The 26227-nt window shown below is 38.5% G+C and overlaps 1 protein-coding gene across 6 annotated transcripts in view; it reads right to left on the minus strand.

Annotated features, from left to right (window-relative positions):
• Positions 1–26227, minus strand: part of USP9X (ubiquitin specific peptidase 9 X-linked) — a 149399-nt gene that overhangs the window by 22951 nt on the left and 100221 nt on the right. For all 6 annotated transcript variants that reach the window (XR_004180896.1, XM_031661021.1, XM_031661020.1 and 3 more), the window contains exons 24-33: positions 25327–25452; positions 23856–23981; positions 22515–22681; positions 15626–15734; positions 15245–15391; positions 14474–14620; positions 13233–13455; positions 10386–10606; positions 7471–7661; positions 2397–2570 (exon numbers count right to left, since the gene is read on the minus strand). Coding sequence is in view for 5 of the 6 variants with exons in the window: in XM_031661021.1 (XP_031516881.1) it covers positions 2397–2570; positions 7471–7661; positions 10386–10606; positions 13233–13455; positions 14474–14620; positions 15245–15391; positions 15626–15734; positions 22515–22681; positions 23856–23981; positions 25327–25452 (1631 nt within the window). In the remaining variant the exon portion in view is untranslated. The remainder of the gene's footprint in view (positions 1–2396; positions 2571–7470; positions 7662–10385; positions 10607–13232; positions 13456–14473; positions 14621–15244; positions 15392–15625; positions 15735–22514; positions 22682–23855; positions 23982–25326; positions 25453–26227) is intronic.

Here is a 26227-nt window from a genome sequence, read left to right on the forward strand (position 1 = left end):
GAGACTCCGATTTCTGGTGAGACACATGCATAAATGCAAAACAAGGGATGTGAGGAATACATTATTAACCATTAATTCATTCAGTGGATAGACTGAGAGTACCTTCTACGTGTAAATGCACTGAGGGATATTCAATGTTTAAGACAGTCCCTTATTTAAGGAATTTTAAACTCAGGAAAAAAGGTACACAAAGGCATTTATAAATTGTATGAATGAAATATAACACAGGCATTAAGCAAATTGCTACTATATAATCAGGGAACAGCCCATAAAAGAAAAAAAGTTAGATCTCAGACTACACTTCAAAAGTAGGACATTCTTCAACACCTATAAAAAGAAGGTGTTCTAACACTAGAGGACAGCAAAGTCTTTCTGTAAAGGGCCAGAAAGTAAGTATCTTAGGTTTTGTGAGGCATATGGTCTCTGCGGTAACTACAGATGCTCCTCGCTTATGAAATGGCTACAGCCCAATAAACCCATCATAAATTGAAAATATCATAAGTTGAAAATGCATTTAATACACCTAACCTACCAAACATCACAGTTTTAGCCTAGCCTACCCTAAATGTGTTCAGAACACTTATATTAGCCTACAGTTGGGCAAAATCTTGTAACACAAAGATTCATGTTAATTCACTGAATACTGTACTGAGAGTGAAAAACAGAATGGTTGTATGGGCACTCAAAGTAGAGTTTCTTTCTTTTTTGTTTTTAATGAGGTGAGGTCTTGCTCTGTTACCCAGGATGGAATGCAGTGGCATGATCATAGTTCACTGGAACTTCTAACTCCTGGGCTCAAGTGATCCTCCTGACTCAGCCTCCCAAGCAGCTGGGACTGCAGGCGTCCACCCCCATGCCCAGCTAGTTAAAAAAAAGACTAGTTTAGCTGTTGATCAGGTACAAGGATCTGATTTCAAGACCATAATCTTTTGACATTTCACTTGCCAAAGAAAACCAGTGATTTCCAAATAATTTAGAAAACTGTCTAAAACTAAGGAGGAGTGACATGAACAAATGATCCCAAAATTGGCTGTTTTCATCACTAATTAAAAACAAGGTTAAAATTTTATTTTATTGTTCACCTAATATAAAAGGCCTTTCAAAAGGACTGAAAGTTGCCTAGGCTAAGTAAGTATATTCCCCAATTATGAATGAGTGGTAAGACTATAACTTCCTAGAAATTTCTCATTTATATAGTATTACCTCTCCCCCAATCATTTCCTGGTAATCAAAAACAAAACACCCCCACAAACCACATGTATACTCAACCCATGACTATATTTAATAGAGTTTGGATTGTAGAAAATACTATCTTACTGTGACATTTTGGTGAAAAACGATTGCAAATCAACATTAATCCATATTATAACAAGACAAGTCCCAAAGTAAAACTTCCATTATGACAGGCATGTGTGTTTATCAGTAATGAACTCATTAACTACTGCTAATAGAAGCCCTTAATCAATTTTCCTTTTAGTCAAACAATCTGTTTTGTCAATGTTTTTCTTGTAAAATCTTTTTTTAACAATAGGTTTGGTATGTTTTGTATACAAATATACCTTAAAGACAATGACAATAATCAATGCTATTTTAAAAGTCATTATTTCATTTGTATAGGAAATACTACCACAGCTTTGTCATCTTCTAAACTTACTGTATTTACACTATTATAATCACTCAAGTTCTAAGATAAAGGGCAAATTTATAAATAACACCTGTAGCTATATGCAAAATGCCATTTCATTTCTCCAGGAATAATCTTCTGTAAAAGAATGTAATAGTAGGCCGGGCATGGTGGCTCACACCTGTCATCTCAACACTTTGGGAGGCTGAGGTGTGAGGACTGATTTTGAGGTCAGGAGTTTGGGACCCCATTGGCCAACAAGAGCTCCCATCTCTAAAAAAATTTACAAATTAGCCAGGCGTGATGGCACATGCCTGTAGTCCCAGCTATTTGAGAGGCTGAGGCAGTAGGACTGCTTGAGCCCGGAAGTTCAAAGTTACTATGAGTTATGATCATGCCACTGAACTCCAGCCTGGGAAACAAAGAGAAACCTTGTCTCTTTCAGAAAAGAAAGAAAGAAAAAAAAAGAGAAAGGAAAAGAAAAAGGAATAAGGAAAGGAAATAGGAAAGGAAAGGGAAGGGAGACTGTAAGAGTATAATATAATAAAGTGGCTAAGAGATCAGGCAGAGTAGACGGAACTAAAAATTAATAGACAAAAACAAAAAATAGTCCCACAGCAGTAAGGTATGCACAGTATATAAATCATTCTGTTTCAGGTATTTAGTAATCAGTGACATACTCCACTTTTGTATGTAAGTACAAGTAAAAATTTTATTTTTGTTAGTATATACATGATACAACATATACTTTCAATGTGTAATTAGTACTTACCTATGTGGGCAGCCTTGGCAGATCTTCTGATCAGCAAAGGAACCTCCTAAGACTTTACTTAGCATAGCTGGATGTCCTAAAGCTTTTAAAGCTTCATCTAAACTATCCACCAATGAATTAAAAAATTCTAAAGCATCGTGTTGTTCACGCAGATTAACAGGCTCACCCCAAAGCCTAAGAAATGAATGAAATAAAACATGTAACGTGACATTCACAGAACAATATGTACAACTATATTTTTCAGGGGGAAAAAAAACAACAGGACCACAAACAACAGTATATAAAACCGAGATTTTATTCCTCAACCACATAGAAAAAGTAAAAAAAAAAAAAAAAAAAAAAAAGAATGTGCTTTCCCTATAGAATGTAGTGGGGTAAGAGAGTGAGCCTCATACTAAAACTAGTACCCTAGCGGCAAAGAACTGCCACGAAACCAGTGGTGTAATTGACGGATAGTATGGCTCCAAGAATGAGGTGGTGGATCTCACTCTTATGTGGATGTTACAATTACTATTTTATTTCTTTCATTTTGCTTATATTTTAGATTATAAATAGTAAAAAGATCAGATCTAGTTACTCTTAAATTTATTTTTTTCCCCAAGAGAGAAAGCTTTAACTTGTTTTACAGTTAATCTCTTGAATAATCTAAGAAAAGACACCATCACTACATACCACAAAATGAGAACTCATACTTCTAAAACTCAGGCACTGCTGGAAACTATCAATAATACCTGATTTTGTATATACAGAATAATGTACATAGAGAATTTAAGTGTATTTGTTCTAAGCAAGAAATGACAAACATTTTAAAGTATGCAAGAACTGTCTTTTCATACTTTTGTAAAACCTTTTCTATATAGCAAACAATCTCATTTCTATTATATTTTAGACAAAAATTTGTATACAGTAAGTTTAAAATCAAATAAATTATTTGTTAAAAATCAGCTTGTTCCATTACAAGAAATTACACCAGTCTGTTCTATTTACTTTCAAACCATACTCAACTCCTCAAACTTTCAAACATGTAATCAACTAACTTCAAAAGGGAAAAGGTACCCTTTATAAAGGAGAGATCTGTTAAGACACCAAGAAATCAAAATTGGTATCACTTAATAATTGTGGTAACACATGCCTCCCAATACAGTGTAGTGAGAAACACAAAACATCAATTATGTAGTTTTATTGCCCCCACCCCCTCAACATTTAACATGAAGCTAATCATGAGGAAACAATCACACAAATCAAAAAAGACATTCTGCAAGACAACAGGCCTGGACTCTTTAAAAATTTCAGTGTGATACAAGTCACAAGTTACGGAGATTATTTTACATAAAAGGCAACTAAAGAGCAAACAGCCAAATTCTTGTGATTCCTTCATAAGTATCAGATTGGGATAGAAAGATAAGTTATAAAGACCATTTTTGGGAAATCAGAATATATACTGATGAATATTAGAGATTAAAAATCAATATTACATTACTTGGATATAACTATATTATACCTAAGTAGGAAAACTGCTTTATTCTGATAAATGATTTCTTATAAGATATATGTTGAAGTATGAAGGGGTGAAGCATCATGTTTGCAACTTACTATCAACTTAAGAACAAAATAAACCAAAAACCAAGTATACATATAGCAAGATAAGCAAATATGGCAAAATGTTAACTAGTAAAACTGCATACAGAATATAACATAAAGGTGATAATTATACCTCTTCTTCACCTTTTCTGTAGGTTTGAAACTTTTGAAAATAAAAAAGTGGGCCAGGTGCGGTGGCTCAAGCTTGTAATCCCAGCACTTTGGGAGGCCGAGACGGGCGGATCACGAGGTCAGGAGATCAAGACCATCCTGGCTAACCCGGTGAAACCCCGTCTCTACTAAAAAATACAAAAAACTAGCTGGGCGAGGTGGTGAGCGCCTGTAGTCCCAGCTACTCGGGAGGCTGAGGCAGGAGAATGGTGTGAACCTGGGAGGCGGAGCTTGCAGTGAGCTGAGATCGGGCCACTGCACTCCAGGCTGGGCGACAGAGCGAGACTCCGTCTCAAAAAAAAAAAAAAAAAAAAAAAAGAAAATAAAAAAGTGGGGTGAGGAAGTATAGTTAACTAAACCACTTGTATCAAGAGTAGATTATGTGTCTAAAGTGTGGATAATCCAAAGTGCTAGTCTATACAAACCGAGCTCCACTAGCACAGGGAGTAACTGAAAAGTCAAAAAAGCAAAGGCATTACAACAGAAAAAATTGTAACTGAATGACAAATTAAGACAAAAGTTTAAAAAGTGTAAGCCTCGGCTGGGCGTGGTGGCTCACGCCTGTAATCCCAGCACTTTGGGAGTCCGAGGTGGATGGATCACCTGAAGTCAGGAGTTCAAGACCAGCCTGACCAACATGGTGAAACCCCGTCTTTACTAAAAATACAAAAATTAGCTGTGCATGGTGCCGGGCACCTGTAATCCCAGCTACTTGGGAGGCCGAGACAGGAGAATCGCTTGAACCCAAGAGGCAGAGGTTACTGTGAGCCAAGATCGCACCACTGCACTCTAGCCTGGGCGACAGAGTGAGACTACATCTCAAAAAACACCCAGTGTAAGCCTCTGTTTGTGTTCTTCAATTTGAAAAACCATAAACAGAAATGCTAAAAGCCTTAAGGCAGAGATGGAATAACCTAGGGAAAGAAGACAGAACTGAAATAGTTAGAGAGGAGGGAGAGTGGTATGCTGGGCGACGGGACTAAAAGCAAAATGAGAGATGGGAGAGAGGGCGGTCCACGCAAGACACTAGTACAGAGTAAGTAGAGGGCCCAGCTAGGGGAGGAGAAGAAATTTATACTGCTTTGTCAGAAGAAGGGAAGGCGGACCAGAGTATCAGGTGACCCTTCGTTCCCCACTCCTCTCAGCTGGCCGGGAAGCACCTTAAAGGGATTCCAAGGAGGATTACTTACAAAACAAAACAAACCAAACCTCACTGCTATAAATAATTATACCCCTTTTCATACACAGTAAGAGTTACGTGTTGTACTGTAGTTATTTTAGCACAGTGCATGACGTATTACTGACTTAAAAAAAGTCAAAGGAAACAAGATAAAAATGTAATTGAGTTTTCTAACTTAAAAAAAAATAGTTGGTGAGGGCAATTTTTCCTTTACAGATCTTTTCTAGCTATTAAATGAAAAAATAAAATATTGTTATTTTGTAACCCTGAAGAAATACTGTATTAAGATAATGATAATCGGCCAGGTGCAGTGGCTCACGCCTGTAATCCCAGCATTTTGGGAGGCCGAGGCGGGTGGATCACCTGACGTCAGGAATTCGAGACCAGCCTGGCCAACATGGCGAAACCCTGTCTCTACTAAAAATACAAAAAATTGGTGGGGTGGGGTGGGCCTGTCGTCCCAGCTACTTGGGAGGCTGAGGCTGAAGAATTGCTTGAACCCAGGAGGCAGAGGTTGCAGTGAGCCGAGATTGAGCCAATGCACTTCAGCCTGGGCGGCAACAGAGTAGGACTCTGTCCCCAAAAAAAAAAAAAAAAAAAAAAAAGCCGGGAGCAGTAGCTCACGCCTGTAATCCCAGCACTTTGGGAAGCTGAGGCGGGCGGGTCACCTGTGGTCAGGAGTTCGAGATCAGCCTGGCCAACACGGTGAAACCCCGTCTCTACTAAAAATACAAAAATTAGCCGGGCATGGTGGCACATGCCTATAACCCTAGCTACTCAGGAGGCTGAGACAGAATTGCTTGAACCCAGGAGGCGGAGGTTACAGTGAGCTGAGATCGCACCACTGCACTCTAGCCTGGGTGACAGAGCAAAGACTCCATCTCGGAATAAAAAAAAAAAAAAGAAAGATAATCAATTGCTGTTAACATCATAAGAAGACAGACATTATATGTTACTCAAACATTACCCCCTGTGAAGTAGCCTTGCCTATCCATTCCACAAAAAGAAAAATAATACCTCAATCTGATCAAGCCTCTAGATCTCACAAGGTGTTTATAGAAGATGCAGGTGACCAAGAAAAACAGAAAATAATAAACGACCACAGGGATTCCATCAACAAAATTCAGACTGTGGGGAAATTTATAGGGTAAACTATTTGTCCTCTGATTCTCCTATAATTGTAAGGGTTTAAAAAAAGGAACGGATGAACAACCAAGAGTCATTATCAACCATTTGTGGTAAATGGACCTCAACTGAATCTTATTTTTAAAAAATATCAGTAAAAACCAATTATGAGATAACTTGGTAAATTCAAACACTGACAGAGATATTTGATATTAAGCAATTTTAAAAACACATAATGGTATCATGATCATATTTTGAGACAGACACTACAGACACATACTTAAGTATTCATAGATGGAACTAAGATTTGCTTCAAAACAATCTAGAAAGAAATAGGTAGGGGCCGGGTGCGGTGGTTCATGCCTGTAAACCCAGCACTTTGGGAGGCTGAGATGGGAATCACCTGAGGTCAGGAGTTCGAGACCAGCCTGGGCCAACATGGTAAAACCCCGTCTCCACTAAAAAATACAACAAATTAGCTAGGCGTCTTGGTGGGTGCCTATAATCCCAGCTACTTGGGAGGCTGAGGCAGGAGAATCGCTAAAACCCAGGAGGCGGATATTGCAGTGAGCCAAGATCACACCACTGCAGTTCAGCCTGGGCAATAAGAGCAAAACTCCGTCTCAAAAAAAAACAAAAAAAAAACAAAAAAAGGCTGGCCATAAGTTGACTACTACTGAAGTTGGGTGACAAGTATACAGGGGTTCATACTATTTTTTCCACTTCTATATTTATTAGATGTTTTCCTAATAAAAAGTTAATAATATGGTTAAGAGACTAAAGGATGCTGCCCTTCCTTACTATGCCAGTTTCTACTTCTTCCTAAGGGGACCCCCCCCAAAAAAAAAAAAAAAAAAAAAGAAAAACAAAAAACCCACCCAACTAAGGACAGTTTGAATATTACCAGTGCTTAAAAAAAGATGCCTTTCAACATGTCTTTTAGAGAGAGGTTTAATGTTAGTGTATTGAGATGCTCATTTTAAGAAGTGTCTCAATTACTATCCATCCATAGTTTACCTGAACTGTTTCCAAAATCCTCTGGGCACATAGTATTGCAGTCGAGAAGCAGCTAAATGACCAAAGATGACCTGAAGGTGTCTTAGGACACCAATGTTGTACTCTTTTCTATCTTCAGTTTTACTTAATGCTGGTTTATCTTCAAATTGTTGAGGATATCCAAATACATCATCCCTGGGATCAACATTGCTCTAGAAACCAAAAATTATCACCAATGAGTTAAAGTACAGTAAAATATGTTGAAACAAATGCCAAGCAGTTAGTGAATAAATGATTTGTATTCCTATTCTGCTCATTTCCAAAGCACTTAATTTTCAATTTATAAATTTTTAGTATTTAGTGTTTATCCACACCATTTCACATATCAGTTATCATAACCAAATAACCTTCACCATGTATAGGAGAGATAGATAATACAGTGTAGTGTTAGCATAGTAATTTAGACTGAACTAGACATAAATGCAGGCTCTACCACTTATAAGCCAAGTAACTTTGAGCCAGTAAAAACTACTTAAACTTTCTCAGCTTCAAGTTTATGTGTGAATGGGGATAACATATCCTTCGTGTAGTTGTTGTATATAAAATGCTCAGATCTGTCAATAAAATATACTTATTAGTATCAGTATAGTCATTCTTTGCTTAATGACAGGGATAAATGCATCATTAGTGATTTTGTCATGTGAACATCATAGAGTATACCTATAAAACCTAGATGGTATAGCCAATTGCTCCTAGGTTGTAAACTTGTACAGCATGTTATTGTACTATATACTATAGACAACTGCAACCCACCGGTGAATCTGTGCATCTAAACATAGAAAGGTACAGTAAAAATAAAATATAATCTTATTGGACTACTGTCATATATGTGGTCTGTTATTGTCTGAAACATTGTTATTTGGTGCATGACTGTAGTACTCTTCCACAAATGGTGCTGGGTAAACTGGATAATCCACACGTGAAAGAATAAAGTTGGGCCCTTCCCTTATGAAACACTACATACAAAAATTAACTCAAAATGGATCAAAATCCTAAATGTAAGAGCTAAAACCACAGAATTCTTTAAAAAAAAAAACATAGGGCAAAAGCTTTAAGACACTGGATTTGGCAATGATTTCTTGGATATGACATCAGAGGTACAGGCAACAAAAGAAAGTATCTGCAAATCACATATCTGACAGAGAACTCTTAAAACTCAACAACACAACTCAACTTAAAAATAGACAAAGAAGATGCACAAGTGGCCAATAATAAGCACAGCAAAAGACGCTCAAAATCATTAACCATTTGGGAAATGCAAATCAAAACCATGACAAGATGCTACCTCACACTCAATTAGGGTGTCAACTACCAGAAAGAGTGAGTATAGTAAGTGTTGGCAAAGATATGGAGAAATTGGAGCCCTTGTGCAATGCTGGTAGTAATGTAAAATGGTGCAGTCACTCTAGAAAACAGTTCCTCAAAAAATCTGGCTGTATACGGTGGCTAACGCGTATAATCCCAGCACTTTGGGAGGCCAAGGTGGGCAGATCACCTGAGGTCAGGAGTTCGAAACCAGTCTGGCCAACATGGTGAAATCCCATCTCTACTAAAAATACAAAAATTAGCGGGGCATGGTGGTGCATGCCTGTAGTCCCAGCTACTCGGGAGGCTGAGGCAGCAGAATCACTTGAACCCAGGAGGCAGAGGATGCAGTGAGCTGAGATTGCACCACTGTACTCCAGCCTGTGTGACAGAGTGAGACTCTGTCTGGAAAAAAAAAAATAAAATAAAAATAGCATCACCATATGATCTAGTACTTCCACTTCTGAGCACATAACTGGAAATACTGAAAGCAGGACCTCAAACAGATATCTGTATATTTATGTTCATGGCAGCCTTATTCACAATAGCTCAAATAGGGAAGCAACCCAAATGTCCTTTGACAAATGAATGGATAAGCAAAATGTGGTATATACATATAATGGAATATTACTTAGACTTTAAAATGAAATAAAACAGCTATGAAAAGGCAAATACTGTATGATTTCACTTATATGAGGTATGTAGAGTAGTCAAGCATAGAGACAAAAAGAAGAGTAGTTGTCAGAGGCTGTGGGGAGGGAGAATGGGGAGTAGCTTAATGGCTAGTTTCAGTTTTGCAATATGAAGGGTTTTGGAGATGGGTGGTGGTGATAGTGTACAACAATGTAAATGTATTTAATACCTACTGTTGCTTTAGAAATGTAGGAACTATTGGGACAGGCGTGGCGGCTCACGCCGGTAATCCCAGCACGTTGGGAGGCCGAGGTGGGCGGATCATGAGGTCAGGAAATCGAGACCATCCTGACTAACACAGTGAAATCCCGCCTCTACTAAAAACACAAAAAATTAGCCACACGTGGTGACGGGCGCCTGTAGTCCCAGCTACTCAGGAGGCTGAGGCAGGAGAATGGCACGAACCTGGGAGGTGAAGCTTGCAGTGAGCCGAGATGGCACCACTGCACTTCAGCCTGGGCAATGAGCGAGACTCCATCTCAACAACAACAACAAAAGAAACGTATAAACTATTCTAAAAATTAACTGCAGTTTAAAGTCTGGTAGGTAGTGAGCACTATACTATGTTAAGAGGTAGCAGTTCACGCTGGCTGGGAGAAGTCCATCCCTACTTACCTTTTCTTTTTTTTTCTGAGACAGGGTCTCACTCTGTAACCCAGGCTGGAGTGCAGTGGCATGATCACGGCTCACTGCAGCCTCAAGCAATCCTCCTGCTTTAGTCTCCTGAGTAGCTGGGACCACAGGTGTGTGCCCAGCCCATCCCTACTTTCAAATCTACTTTAACACGTTTGATGAAAGCATAATACTCTCTTAAGAGAGAATAATATCTGGTATCATAACTTAAAACACAGAAAACAGAAATGGTAACTCAAATTTACCTCATTGTCTTGCTTCTCATCTCCAGACATATCATCATCTACATCACTCCCTGTGCCTTCAATGGCAAGAATACCATTCCTAATGGAAGGAATCATGTAGAGTTGCTGAATCACAGAATTCATGTAACAAGTAGCACCGGCATTTTTCAGCCCCACGAATCCTTTGGGTGGGCGGGGTCCAACAGGTGGCAGATATTCCCACTCAGTAAGTGCTTCACAAGCTGAGAGAAGAAAAGATTCTTGTAGCATGAACACAGCCATTTTGTCCTTTCAAACTCTATTATGCTGACAAAGCAACCCTGGTAATAACTCTACTACCCATAATTCCACTAACCCTAGAGCAACCTGAAGCAGTGTTCTGTGTTTGCACTTCATCTTCAAACAATCTAAAATATACAGCAACAGCCGGGCGTGGTGGCTCAAGCCTGTAATCCCAGCACTTTGGGAGGCCAAGACGGGCGGATCACGAGGTCAGGAGATCGAGACCATCCTGGCTAACACGGTGAAACCCCGTCTCTACTAAAAAATACAAAAAACTAGCCAGCCAAGGTGGCGGGCGCCTGTAGTCCCAGCTACTCGGGAGGCTGAGGCAGGAGAATGGCATAAACCCGGGAGGCGGAGCTTGCAGTGAGCTGAGATCCGGCCACTGCACTCCAGCCTGGGCGACAGAGCGAGACTCCGTCTCAAAAAAAAATAAATAAATAAAAATAAAAAATAAATAAAATAAAATAAAATAAAATATACAGCAACAAGCACCGCTGTGTAGCTTCTTATCTAATCACCCGCAAACACGTTTTGTATTATGTTGCTTCTATAGCAGTCTCAAAAGTACAAGATAGTATAATGCTAATAATGTCTACATGCTAACTTTACTTGCATCTTTACTTTTAGACATTTTTCACTTTCTTAATATTTTATACTTTTGCCTTCAGTTTGCCAAGGAATGAAATGTTATCTAAATATATCAACACATTATAATTTCCTCAGTTTTAAATAATCCTAAAACCATATGGGCTCGCATCCTGGTTCTGATGCTTATCACCTCTTTTTTCCCCCCACCTTTAGGTGACTTTGTTTCTTCCTAGTAAATGTAATAATAAAAGTAACACTTGCTTTTCCTATATCTATAATGCTACTGTGAGGAGACAGCAAGACAGATTTGTGATAATTGTAAATCACTGCACATCTTCCTATCTCCCTCTACCTAGTATAAACCTGGAAACAACATTAAGTATCACTGTCTAGGGGACCAGTTAATTATATCATACTAAACTGCATGGCCAAAAATGAATTAGGTAAATATTTATGTGTTGACAGGGAACAATGACAGATAGCGAACGATGCAAACATTATACTATACTCCAATCCGTGATCAAAAAATTAACCCCCATTAAGTTAAAAAAAAAAAAAATTCTCATATACATAGATTTGATAGGACAGCTAAAGGTCTAACCTTTTAAGCAATCAATTTATTCAGAAATTCCTAAGATGTTATTTAAAACTTCCAAATATTCTGAAACACATTAAAAAGTAATTTGACATGTTCTTAAAGATTTACTATAATCAGTTATATTCTTAAGTGTTCTAAATAGCGATTTTCTCTTAAAACGAAACAGCACCAACTATGCTTATTTCTGCTTTTTCTGTTATTAATATTTTATATTGCCCTTGCCCTTTTGAGCTTCAATTCCTTATCTGTAAGATCTGAAATCTGCAGCCTATTCATGCGCCTGATGTGGGCATTAAATGAGAACATAAATAAGGTGCACTAAAATGGTAACTTCTCATGTTCTAATCTTCAAAGCCAGATTTTCTTCGAACTCATAATGTTAAGGAACTTCTAAGTGAGGACCTGAAAGGTTTTTCAATACATGCAATTTAAAGTTTTAAGTCTGGGCCAGGTGTGGTGGCTCACACCTGTAATCCCAGCACTTTGGGAGGCCGAGGCGGGTGGATCACCTGAAGCCACGAGACTAGCCTGGCCAACATGGTGAAACCCTATCTTTATTAAAAATACAAAATTAGCCGGGCATGGTGGCAGGTGCCTGTAACCCCAGCTACTTGGGAGGCTGAGACAGGAGAATCACTTGAACCTGAGAGGCACAGGTTGCAGTGAGCCGAGATTGCGCCATTGCACTCCAGCCGAGGCAACAAGAGTGAAACTCTGTCTCAAAGAAAGAAAGAAAGAAAGAAAGTAAGTTTACGTCTGTACTCTACGGCATTTACTTTGGCTACTTTTTCACCTGGAGTTTGAATTTTATGTCAGGTTTCACGATATGAAACTTATCTTGCCAAATAGCAACACCATTTATAGGATGTCATTTAACAAATGTTTGAATTTTTTTCTATACAAGGTGGTCTGCTTATAATGGTCTTATTTATTTCTCCTTTTTTTTTTTTTTTTTTTTTTTTTGAGATGGAGTCTTGCTCTTTCACCCAGGCTGTGGAGCTTTGGGACAATCTCGGCTCTCTCTCACCACCCCAGCCTGGGTTCAAGCAATTCTCCTGTCTCAGCCTCCTGAGTAGCTGGGATTACAGGTGCGCACCACAACGCCCAGCTAATTTTTGTATTTTTAGTAGAGACAGGGTTTCGCCATGTTGGTCAGGCTGGTCTCAAACTCCTGACCTCAGGTGGTCCACCCACCTTGGCCTTCCAAAGTGCTGGGATTACAGGCCTGAGCCACTGTGCCCGGCCTATAATGGTCTTATACATTCATTCACTAAAAATGTTAAACTAGTTACTGAAAGAAATATATAAGTTGGAAATATTTTCTGAAAGAAAAACAGGAAAACAGAACTGTGAAACACTGAAATGATCAATTATCACACTATATTAAAAATACTTACTAGTTATTGCTGTGCCAATGTAATACATTTCAGTCAAAGAATCTACTATTTGTTTGAGATTCCTCACACAGCCAACAGCTAATGCTACAAGTAATTCAAAACCAGCATTAATTGTAGGTGGTGAACCACAGACTGGAATAGCCTGTTCAGCTGGGAGCTCTCCATTTCTCATATACTGTAGGTAAACATTGGATGCAGGAAATATGAAATCGTCAATTAATTCCTAAAAAGTTGAAAAAGGGATTACATATTAGCAATGCTATATATTTTTAGAAAAAAAGAAAAGTCTCTTGTAAGTAAATCATTTTAAAATTAAAATCATTGGAATTTAAGATCTTATTACATCTCAGAAAACTCAGATTTTCTAATAAAAAGATCTTCCTTCAAAACACTATTTTCTATCATTAACATACCTAATTTCCCAGGTTAAATAAATCTGTAAATATTAAGAAAGAACTGAATGTAGTACTTATCAAAATTTTTATTTTAAGTAAGTTTGCTCCTTTAATCAAGTCCATAGCAAATTAAACCCATTTTGAATAGAAATAAAATATACAAAAATGAAACTTTGTTTCCTTGTGTTACTACATGAAGAAACTCATTAAAGATATAGAAGATGCATTCTTACAAAACAGAGGTTTGCCTCATTAAATGAAATGAACAATTCAGATTTTCCAAAGAGAAAAACTAAACAATTACTTTATAAAGTATCTTATTTATTTATCTATTTATTTTGACACAGGGCCTTGCTCTGTTCCTCAGGCTGGAGTGCAGTGGTGCGTTCTCGGCTCACTGCAACCTCCATCTCCTGGGCTCAGGTGATCCTTCCATCTCAGCCTCTCAAGTAGCTGGGGACCAAGGGTGTGTGCCACCACACCTGGCTAATTTTTTTTTTTTTTTTTTTTTTTTGGAGATAAGGAGTTTCACCATGTTGCCCAGGCTGGTCTTCAACTCCTGGGCTTAAGCCATCCACCAGACTCGGCCTCCCAAAGTGCTGGGATTACAGGCGTGAGGCCAGCAAGTCCAGCCATGAAATCTTATTTAAATACAAATTTAGAAATGTCTCTTGAATAAAGTAAGGCATAACTGTATTTCTTAAATTACTGTAAATTTGATAAACATTCTTTAAAAAGAGAAAACATCAAGAAAGTACAAAGACATGATACTACTATAAATTAATTTGATTATAAACATTTAGAAGGTTGTGATATGTAGCTTACAACCAAGAACACAGAACTTACTTTAATGAGATTAGCACCTCCTTTTTCACAACCAATATGAAATTTTTTCTCAGAAGTTTGAAAGGCCAGTAACTCCTTTGTCACTCCAAGGTGGCCCTCTAAGATGGTCTCTTCAATACCCGTTTCTCCTGTTCTTTTAACATCATCCTGCCAAAGGCGGGGGGTTGGGGGTGGGGAGGAGAGATCAAATGTCTAGCTTATGAAAGGGAGGTAAAGAGGGAGAGAGGAGCCAGAACAAGACAGAGCTGGAGGGATATGAGATAATTTCCTTAAGTCTTTCCATTCAAACAAGTTTGTTTTCTTCAGAACTTTCCAGAAATTGGCTTTATGAACTACTAGAAGAAATGCTAATTTGAAGGCTAAAAATTACAAAACTCTTCAGAAATAAATTCTTGTATCATTTTGCCTAAGTAAAAAGTATCAGATGTTATGATCAAAAGTTCTGCTCTATCAGACTTATTTTTGACATAATTCAAGAATACTTTTTTTAAAATGAGAATTTGCGAAAAGGCCCAAAATGCTAAAATAAAAGAAGGTGAACATCAGTATTTCAAGTCTCAAGTAAGCAATTCATTTTACAAAACTAGATAGTATTCATTTTTGTGAATCGCAGGTTACTAATGTCCACCGATGCAGAGTATATTCTTTGGTCCCTTTTTATCAATCTTTGGAGTTTTCCATTTAACCAAAATGCTCAAAAAATATAAACCATCAATAAAACATTCTATTTATTAATAATGACATATAAATGGAGTATTATCTGCAACTTACCCTAATTCTTTTAAGCCAATCAATTTCATTATTGAGAAGAACTTCAGCATTGGGTACATTAATATTACTATTGTAAGCATAATTAAGAAGGTGTCTTAAAAGAGTAAAGTAGTCGCCTGAATGTTTAGCTCTCTCTCTTGCTGTGCTCTGGAAACAAAGTAGAATAATATCAATTTACATGTCTATCCTCAAAATCCACTTTTTAAAAAACCCAGAGTTAACTAGAGGACTACCACAGTATGGGAAATTAAGTAGTACTTCATTTATTAAATATAGACTGTCCTGACTTTAATGCAAGCTAAAACCACAAATTCCTGAATGTTTCTTGTTTAAAGAATGAATCACATTGAATTGATAGGCATATTTTAAAAAGTCTCTCACCCCCAAAACAGTAAAGAGTAGAGTAATGAAGAAAAGTAGAGGCCGGTGTCCCATACAACATCTGGTGCACATTAAAAAGAACTGCTCCTGTGCCACCTGACGAACAGTTCTGAAATAAAAATGTTTCACATTTAATACATTATTCCAATTTTAAAAAAATGATTGTAACATTGTTCCCTCTTGGGGAGGAGGGGTGGGGGGAGCATAAGAGGGAGATAAATTAATAGTAAGGATACAGGATTACTCTACCTACACACACCAAGCACTCAAGCCAACACCACATAATACACGAACTTAAGCTGTATGTCCAGGACTATAACCTCAAATTGACACTAAGAGTTTGAGGGATACTATCTTCTAACACCTCTTTCTTGGAACAGGCTGGAAATGTTCCTCTATATACCAAATGCTCTACTACAATAAACTTTATGCATCTTTTTGGCCTTCCACAGAATTTTTATTCAACTATGGTTTTGCACAACAGCTCTGTGGAAATTCTGTAGTAACCACAGTAAGGCTATTGTGGCATATGTCTCTTATACCAGGGGTCCCCAAACCCCAGGCCAGAAGGACGAGTGAGCATTATGGCCTGAGCTCTGCCTCCTGTCAGATCAGCGGTAGCATTAGAATCTCACAGGAGCGCAAACCCTACTGAACTACACATGCAAGGGTTCTTCTAGCTTATGTGTCCCTTATGAGAATCTAATGCCTCATGATCTGAGGTGGAATCCTTTCATCCTGAAACCATCCCCCACTACCTCCCTGATCCATGGAAAACTGTCTTCTATGAAACTGGTCCCTGGTGCCAAAAGGGTTGGGAACTGCTGCCTTATACCGTACTGGCAGTTCCAAAAGCACGGTCCCCAGAGCAGCAACATCAGTATCTGGGAACTTGTTAGAAATGCCAATTCTCAGGCTCCAATGCAGACCTCCTGAATCAGAAATACTGGAGGTGGGGCCCAGCAATGTGTTAATAAACTCTTAAGGTGAATCTGATGTGCACTAAAGATTGAGAACCACAGGCTGGGTACGGTGGCTCATGCCTGTAATCCCTGCACTTTGGGAGGGTAAGGCAGATGGATCACGAGGTCAAGAGGTCAAGACCATCCTGGCCAACATGGTGAAACCCTGTCTCTACTAAAAATACAAAAATTAGCCGGGCGTGGTGGTGCACGCCTGTAATCCCAGCTACTTTGGAGGCTGGGGCAGAATTGCTTGAACCTGGAAGGCGGAGGCTGCAGTGAGCCAAGATCATGCCACTGTACTCCTCCAGCCTGGTGACAGAGCGAGACTCCATCTCAAAAAAAAAAAAAAAAAAAAAAAAAAAGATTGAGAACCACAATACCATATTTTCTCTCTGATGACCCTTGGGAAAAACTTGTCTCATGATTCTCAGATCTGGGAATCACGGATCTATCTTTTTTAAAAACTGCGTTATGTACTATATAGATCTTACTAGAATAAAATGCTCCAAGAGGGCAGACACATCATCTATTTAGTTAACATTGTGCCTCTGGAACCTAGAATAGTATCTGGCATATAGGGGGAGCTCAAGAACCAGTTATCAAATGTGTAGTCTATCTCCATTACAAAGCAAGCTCTTTCAGGGTAGGGGCTTTCTTGATGCCAGAGGTCCTGGCACCTAGAACAACGTATGACACATGGAAGATGCTCAACAAGTACCTGCTAAGCATTTGTGAATACCTTACAGACATCACAAACTGCATTTCATGGATAACTACATTTCTGTCTTTGTGCTAGTTACTAGGTAACTCAGAACCTATTTTTATTTATTTATTTATTTTTTGAGACAGAGTTTCGCTCTTGTTGCCCAGGCTGGAGTGCAATGGCACCATCTCAGCTCACTGCAACCTCCGCCTCCGAGGTTCAAGCGATTCTCTGCCTCAGCCTCCTGAGTAGCTGGGATTATAGGTATATGCCACCACACCTGGCTAATTTTGTATTTTTAGTAGAGATGGGGTTTTTCCATGTTGGTCAGGCTGGTCTCTAACTCCCGACCTCAGGTGATCCGCTCGCCTCGGGCTCCCAAAGTGCTGGGATTACAGGCGTGAGCCTCTGAGCCCAGCCCTTAGAACCTAATTTAAAGTACAAGTGTAAAGAACCTGACAGCATACATTCTGTGTACTAACTTCCCTCCCTAGAGGGTATCTTAGGTTTCTGAAAACAGTCCATAGGCCTATAAATCAGAGGGATTCAGAAGCCCCTAAAATTTTTGGAGGTAGAGTTTGGGGGGGACCCAAGTAAACCAAAGTTAGGCATATCTAGTTTTCTGGGAACAAGCCCATAACTTAATCAGATTTTCAAAGGTATATGTTATTCCTACTGCTTTGGTTTACTAATTTTTCAACAAGCTAGGTATGCAGCCCAAATGTGGGGGCGACGGGGGCAATAAAAAGTTGATGCTTATCAATTCCTGATAAAACTTTCCTGAGCAAATGCAGACTTCTACAGTGCTTCAAAAGAAATATATTTCTGTCAACTAATCCTGTTGCCTCTATCTTCACGATAGTCAGTCCCTTTTATTTTAGACAGGGTTTCCCTCTGTCACGCAGGCTGGAGTTTAGTGGCATGATCCTAGCTCACTGTAACCTCAAACTCTTGGGTTCAAGCAATCTTCCCACCTCAGCCTCCTGAGTAATTAGGACTAAATGTGCATGCTACCACATCCAGCTAAAAAAAAAATTATTTTTAAGGCCGGGCGCGGTGGCTCAAGCCTGTAATCCCAGCACTTTGGGAGGCCGAGACGGGCGGATCACGAGGTCAGGAGATCGAGACCATCCTGGCTAACACGGTGAAACCCCGTCTCTACTAAAAATACAAAAAAAAAAATTAGCCGGGCGTGGTGGCGGGCGCCTGTAGTCCCAGCTACTCGGAGGCTGAGGTGGGAGAATGGCGTGAACCCAGGAGGCGGAGCTTGCAGTGAGCCGAGATCGCGCCACCGCACTCCAGCCTGGGAGACACAGCGAGACTCCGTCTCAAAACCAACTAAAAAAAAAAAAAAAAAAAAAAAAAAAAAAAAAACAAAGTTAAGGAGGAGCACATCATTTCTCTGCTTAAAACCCTCTGAAAGATTCCCATCTCACTTAGGATCAAAGTCAATGTCTTCATGATGACCTATAAAAACCCTCATTGGGTGTTTGTTATCCTCTCTGACTTTACTCCCCATCCCCTACCGCCTCTGTTCCATCCACTCCAGTTTCCCTGCTGTTCTTTCACATGTCAGGCATGTTCTTGACATGGCTGGACATATATATGTTGTTTTTTTCTGCTTAAAATACACTTTCCCCATGAGCCACATGGATTATTACTTTGCTCTGAAAGGTAATGATAAAAGGTGACCTCTAAACAAAGCTATTACCTTTGTGAAGTCTTCTTCAACCACCCTATAAAAAACTGAACTCCACTCATGCCCCGTACTACACAGCCCCTTTTCCTGCTTTACATGTTACTCCCATAGCACTTATTCCTATCTGATATACTTCTCGTATGTCTTCTCTTCTCCCATCCCTTTTGGCATGTAAGCTCCTAGAAGGCTAAGATTTTGTCCGTTTTGCCATATCCACAGTAGGTAGTGTCTTGTATACAACAGGTATTTGATCAATATTTACCAAACATACACATGAGACTGCCTACACCACATTAAAATCAAACGCTGCTTAGACCTTAGCACCATAGGCCTTCTGTCAAACTGACTCCCACTAACCTCCTTTACAGTATTATCCTTGACTCCTTTTCTAAACATTAAACCAACTACTCAGCTCTGCTCTGAAAGCACTATCCCAGGAGTGGCAAAGTCAAATGCTTTCACGGATCAGAGAGGTAACATAAGTGAGTTAACTAGGCAGGGAATAAAACAACAGGCTGTGGAAACAGCAGAAAAGAATATCATTTATCTAAAAGAATTTAAATCCATTGCAACTAATTATAATAAAATAAAGTCAGTGTCATGATGTGGAAGCAGACCATCTAATAGGAACAGAGGTCTAGGAAACCTTTCCTAGTTTAGGGATAAGGAAAAGTTTCTAGAATATGTGGCATTTAAGTTGAAACTTCTGAGTAAGTAGAAGCAGGGACCAAATTATGGAGTGCTTATAAGCCAAATTTAAAAGTCTGAACTTAATTCAAAGATAATGGGAAGACATGGAAAGATTTTAAGCAGGAAAGCAACATGATCATATTTTCTAGAGAGCACTCTGCTTGCTGTGTAGTGAACAGATTAGAAGAGTACAACACTACAGGTGGGAAGATCAAGGATACTATGATTGTCCAGGCAATGGGTACAGACTGCTTAGATGAGGGTAGACCATGAGGAGGAAAGTGTATGGAGTCCAAAGACACATGAAATAAAAGCCACATAACTGGGAGAAGAGGGGGGGGGGGGGGGGGGGGGAGAGAGAGAGAGAGAGAGAGAGAGAGAGAGAGAGAGAGAGAGAGAGAGAGAACATTGGCAATGACCATCTTCTACTTTGAAGCACATATAAATCCTACCCAAACACGAGCTCACATGCTACATCCAGCACTAAACTTTCACTTTTGCTCCTTCCAGGTAGAAAGTAAGATATTCCCTTTCCAATTCTCAAAGTATTTTACCTTTTATGGCACCAATTTCTGTCTCAAAGTTGCTTGAATGCAAGAACTGCCTTATTTGACTTTGGTTTTAATGGCCAAGCACATACACAGGGATTCACATATTTGCTGGTGGATTATAATTACACCCAGAGCCCAATTTGTGTGGCAGAAATGTCAGAACTCAAGAGGTAGAAAGCCTTCAGTCTTAGTTTTAGCATTTAGTGATGATTATGTCCTTGTCAGTCATTTAATTTCTACAGTCCTTGTGCCTCTCCATCAGCAAAGTCTACTTCTGAGTTGCTATAGGGATTAAGTGAGAAGTACCTTGTAAGTAACTATGCTTAAATGTTACTGTAGGATTATAAACTCTATCTGAGGGGCAGACTTGTACACAGCTCACAATCCCTTATCTGAAACCCCTGGGGCCAGTATGTATTTGGGGATTCAGATTTTTTTTTTTTTTTTTTGACATGGAGTTTCACTCTTATTGTCCAGGCTGGAGTACAATGGCGTGATCTCGGCTCACTGCAACCTCCGCCTTCCAGGTTCAACCGATTCTCCTGCCTCAGGCTCCCAAGTAGCTGGGATTACAGGTGCCCACCACAAAGCCCAACTAATTTTTTGTATTTTTAGTAGAGTCGGGGTTTCACCATGTTGGCCACGTTGGTCTAGAACTCCTGACCTGCCTCAACCTCCCAAAGTGCAGGGATTACAGGTGTGAGCCACCGCGCCTGGCCTGGAGATTCAGATTTTAGAATATTAATGCCAATGATTAATATCCAAGTCAGACTTGCTGACAAATTCTTACAAACGGGAAATAATGGATTTTGAACCTACATAGGTATTCAGATATTTATAAAAATCAGGTACTTAAAACTCAAAAAAATCCTAACTTAGAACACCCTCTTTATTATTGCAGACAATACGGTGACATAATGAGATAACATGCTTTCTACAGTACTTTACCACACTGCATGCAAGTTTCAGGGAAGAGAGAGGCAAAATGGTTCTGACTTATATAAGGGTAATTTTCATAAAGGGTAGAGGGCAAAAAACCCTGTTAAACCAAGTTCCTTAACGGTTACTAGACTAAGAGGTGAAATAACTTCCTAATTTAAATATTTAAAAAAAAAATCAACATAGAATAAGAAACTTACTACCCTCTAGGTTTGACATCATTAAAACTGTTGGCTAATCATCTTTCCTATCCTCACCATTCCCACATGTATGTATCACTAAATGGAACTAGACTTACTAAACCTATTTATCTTTTCCAATGTGCAGAATTGTCTTCTCAAGGAGATAGCACGCCCAATCTGATTTGTGGGGATCCTGTTAAAAGAGTTTCTGAATAGGTTGAACTGGATGTCTTCAAAGAACTTACACCAAGGAACTTCTTAAAGTAAGTGACATTCATACTTTAAATCCACTAAATCACTTTAGACTCTAAAGTGACATTCCCACTTCAGACTCTACATCCTCTTGAGTGGGCAAGTTGAACCCTATCCCCCACAGTACGTACATTTTTAAAACTTTACTTATCACTATGCTTCATTTCAACAAATGGCTTATTGTGACTTTACATTAACCTTTCATCAATGAATTTTGTCATTATTGAATGGCATGTGACCGAACGATGAAAGTAAACATTTTGTGTCTTTTCACAAAATATAGATAAAACCGATTAATTACATATAATGGTGACGCTATTAGAGCTCAAGTTTATAAAGTTACCATATACGAAGGTCAGGATCAGACTGATACATGAGGATGGAAACCAACATTTTCTATAAATCTGACTGACTTGCACAAAAAAGAAGCCCAAAACAAAATTACTGCCACTGATTAAATGCTCTTGAAATGGAAATATGAGCTTCATAACTTATCTTTATTCTCAGTGTAAACTGCAAAAGTTCTTACAATGACCCTGTCTTACAAATTTCATATCAAATTCTGTTTGGCTTTAAAAAAAACCTGGCATCTAGGAATCTAAGATAGGAGGCTAATATCCTATATGATTTAAATCTTGCCAACTAGATTTTTAGAAACAGGCTAACCTATATACCTCCTAGGTAAGACTAAATTCTAGAATTAGAAAAAAATCATGCTTTGACAATTAATATTGGCATTTGCAGAGACTAAAACCAAACAAATTTAGGTTAAACAAAACACTATTTTCCTCAATACCAATATGCTATAGAGATAATAAATATTTAATTTTTGGGACACATTTTACCAGCCTAAATTAATTCACTCCATTTACAAAAGTAAGTTTCTTACAATTATAAAAGACACATACTTGCTGTGACAGTGCAATAGTAAGTCAATGATGAATGTCTGCCAAGCCTTTTCTTTACTAAGAGCATCTAAGGCTGTTGGAATCAAGGCAAAACATAAGGTCATCACTTCCAATGCTTCACAGCAAACCTGTTCGTCTTCCAAGTCCGGCTCATTGCCTGCATTGGTCTGTAAAATTATAATCAAGAACAAATTACCCAAAGAGGTTAAGAAAAATCTTATACGACTTCTATTTAGTGCTTAAAACTCACCTACTCACTTAAACCACCTGGCCTCAGCCTCTCCAAGGCTGCATGTAACTCTTGAGGCCCCTTTAGAATAGTCTGGAAATGACTATAATAGAAAATAAAGTCTAATTCCATTATTTTCCTATGTCTCAAGGAGGGTTGGAGGAGCACACTACCTATTTTTTTTTTGAGACTTTCTGAGTTGTTTACTTCTGAACCAACAACCAATCCTTTCTCAAGAACCACAATGGTACTTTTGACTAGTTCCATTATGTTGCTTGCCTATTGTGCCATTTTATTCAAAATCAATTGTTTTTGACTATTCAGGAAGGGTATCAAAGACTTACAACCTAAAATATGCTTGGGGAGGTGCCTAATGAATTCTAATCTGACTTCTTTAATCCAAAAGTAGTAACTATAGTACATGCCTGAAACAGAGTAAGTATTCAGTTAATATACTGAATGAATACCTAGGGCTGTGCCAGACAAATACTATGGAACATCAACATATATCCTAGGCGAATCAGGGTTATGTTGGCCATGTAAAGGAAGCTCTACCAAGCCAGGGAAGTTCCTGTAACTCAATTTTTCCTTCTAAATATGTAGCATCAGGAGCAGGTATACATGATAAATGAAAAAGCCAACCACATTTTCTCTTCTGTAGATAATTTGCTTAATCTAATAGAAGGTCAGGAATGATACCTAATTGGTTAACAGTCTTATTTTTGACTGCTTCAAGAGAATAAATAAAAAAAAAAAACCACTTAAATGCCATACCATAACTGACAAACCAAAATTTACGCAGGACAGAAAGATGATAAAAGAAAAAGGAAAACGGGATAAAGCAAATTTAGTATGAGATAATTATATCTGACCCCCACAAGAAGCAGAAAAAGGCAATTTCATTTAAAAAGCAGCCCCATAGCAGGATTCTTAAGTACTTCATTTTCAAAGTAAAATTTTATCATATTCTCAATATAGCTACCAGTTAATTTTCAACCATTAAGATGCAAGTGATTGAATTTTTAAAAATAGCAAACCTAATAAAAATCAAACCACATGCACAATTAAGAAACATCTGCTTACAAGGAATACAGTTCTGTGATAATTCTTACCTTCTCATAAATTTTAGTGATTTCTTCATTTGGGCTAAATACTAGCTGTAGCGACCCACATCCTGATGCCCAGATAATTTTTTGTATAGCTCTAATTACACAAATATCAGGCATATATCTTGAAGCCTGCAAGATAATGAGTAAATAGAACTGTTGATAGAATGAGAGTGAAATTATGTTTAGAAAAACAAAAGTGTTTCACCTTGTAAAGGAAACAGGAATTACTGTGTAGTATCATTGTCTTTAAATTCCCAAGTTGCCTCTGTCTTTAAAAAAAAGAAAAAAAAGAAAACAAGAAAACAAAAAGGGTTTGGGGGGAGCCCTCTGGCTCTGTCACCCAGTCTAGAGTACAGTGGTGTGATCACAGCTCACTACAAACTTGAACTCCTGGGCTCAAGAGATCCTCCTACCTCAGGCTCCCAAGTAGGTGGAACTCCAGGCATCTGTCACTACACCTGGCTTATTCCCCACCTCCAGCCTTTAAACAGCAATACAGCAAAGTATGCTTCCCAAGTTATCTAGCTCTTTACTATTATATTTTAATACTACAAAGATGACAATCTTTCCACTTGTAGTTTCTTATCCAAGAAAAATGAAAACTTATGTCTATACGAACACTTGTACACAATGTTCACATCAGCTTTATTCACAGCCAAGAAGGGAAAACGATCCAACTCTCCTTCACCAAGTAATATGGATAAACAAAATGTGGAATATTAATATGGGTACTAGTTAGCAATAAAAAGGAATGAACTACTGATCCACACAACATAGGTAATTCTCAGTCATTATTCTTAGTGAAAGAAGCCCAACACAAAAGAACACATACTATAATCCATCTATATAAAACTCTAGAAGACAAAAAACACTCTCTAGGGACAAAAAGAGCAGTGGTTACCTGGGGAAAGAATAAACTGCAAAAGGGCATAAAGAGTGATGAAAATACTCGGTTTTGACCGCAGCAGTATTTTCACACATATATGCCAAAATTCACTGAATCTGGGCCGGGCACGGTGGCTCATGCCTGCAATCCCAGCACTCTGGGAGGCTGAGACAGGCGGATCACCTGAGGTCAGGAGTTCGAGACTAGCCTGGCCAACATCGTGAAACCCCCATCTCTACTAAAAATACAAAAATAGCTGGGCATGGTCGGGGGGGCACCTGTAATCCCAGCTACTCTGGAGGCTGAGGTTGCAGTGAGCCAAGATGGCCCCCACGTTACCCCAGCCTGGGCAAAAAAGGAGAAAACTGTCAAAAAAACTCAAAAAAAAAAAAAAAAAAAATCACCCAATCTGTACACTTTAAAAGGATGCTGTTTATTATACATATAGTTGATTAAAAATAGAAAGTACTAATATTAATAGTAGACAAAACTGATACTAAGGGAACGTTATCTAAAGGATGAGACAGTGATTAAAATAAGTGGGCCTAGGAAAGTTAAAATTGTGACAGAAGTCTTGATAAAACTAACCTCATCAGATATCTGCTGAGCAAGACGAACTGACACATTTCTAAGCATGCACTCGGATGATGGATTAGGAATGCTCTGAAGGGCACTTTGTAGCACCACTGCTTGATCATGGGTAACTTGGTTGATCTGAAAAAAGTTAACCATTTTATTTGGAGTAAATAATTTGTACATAACCAGACCTAACCATTTGCTCTTCATTCATCACCCACTCCCTCAGAACGACTGCCTTGCATATACACATTATAGAACCTGTGGCAACCTACACGAAAAGCACTGCCAACAAAGTGGGCTTCCTCTCTTTCTTGCGCACTGTAGTGGCATGTGTCTGCAAATCCTCATTCTAGAGCAATCAACTCGTGTCTCTAAATCTGGGCTCAGCTTAACTTGCAGGGGATAATGATAACTAAATAGCCTGGTTCCTTCTAGAGACTCAGTAAATTATTGTATGTCTTTTATGTACATGCCTTGGGTAGACCCTGCTTGTATTCCCCATCATTATCACGTTTTGCTTTGAAAAAAAGAAAAATTAAGGAATACTGAAAAAGCATTAAGAGGACTAATGTACAAAAGGTACCCTAGTTTTTACTTAACAGTATAATCAAGTTGTTAAATCAGTGACAGATTAATTTCATTAAGTAATTGTTAGCGAGGTAATTCTAACTGCCTTCAAGTTGCAACTCCCCTCCTATGTATATACTGTAAATATTTCTACAATATTATTTAAAGATATTTCTATATTACTAATTTTGCACTGGGCTCCCTACTGTGAGCTCATTGAGATTAGAGGTTATTATGTACCTCTGTATCCATAGTGGCACATACTCTGAATAAATATTGAAGAAAGGTGAAAGTGGATACATGTAATTGTTTTCTGCGTACTTCATTGAGCATCTGTGTCAGG

Source organism: Papio anubis, chromosome X, assembly GCF_008728515.1.
Source record: "Papio anubis isolate 15944 chromosome X, Panubis1.0, whole genome shotgun sequence".
NCBI lineage: Eukaryota > Metazoa > Chordata > Mammalia > Primates > Cercopithecidae > Papio > Papio anubis.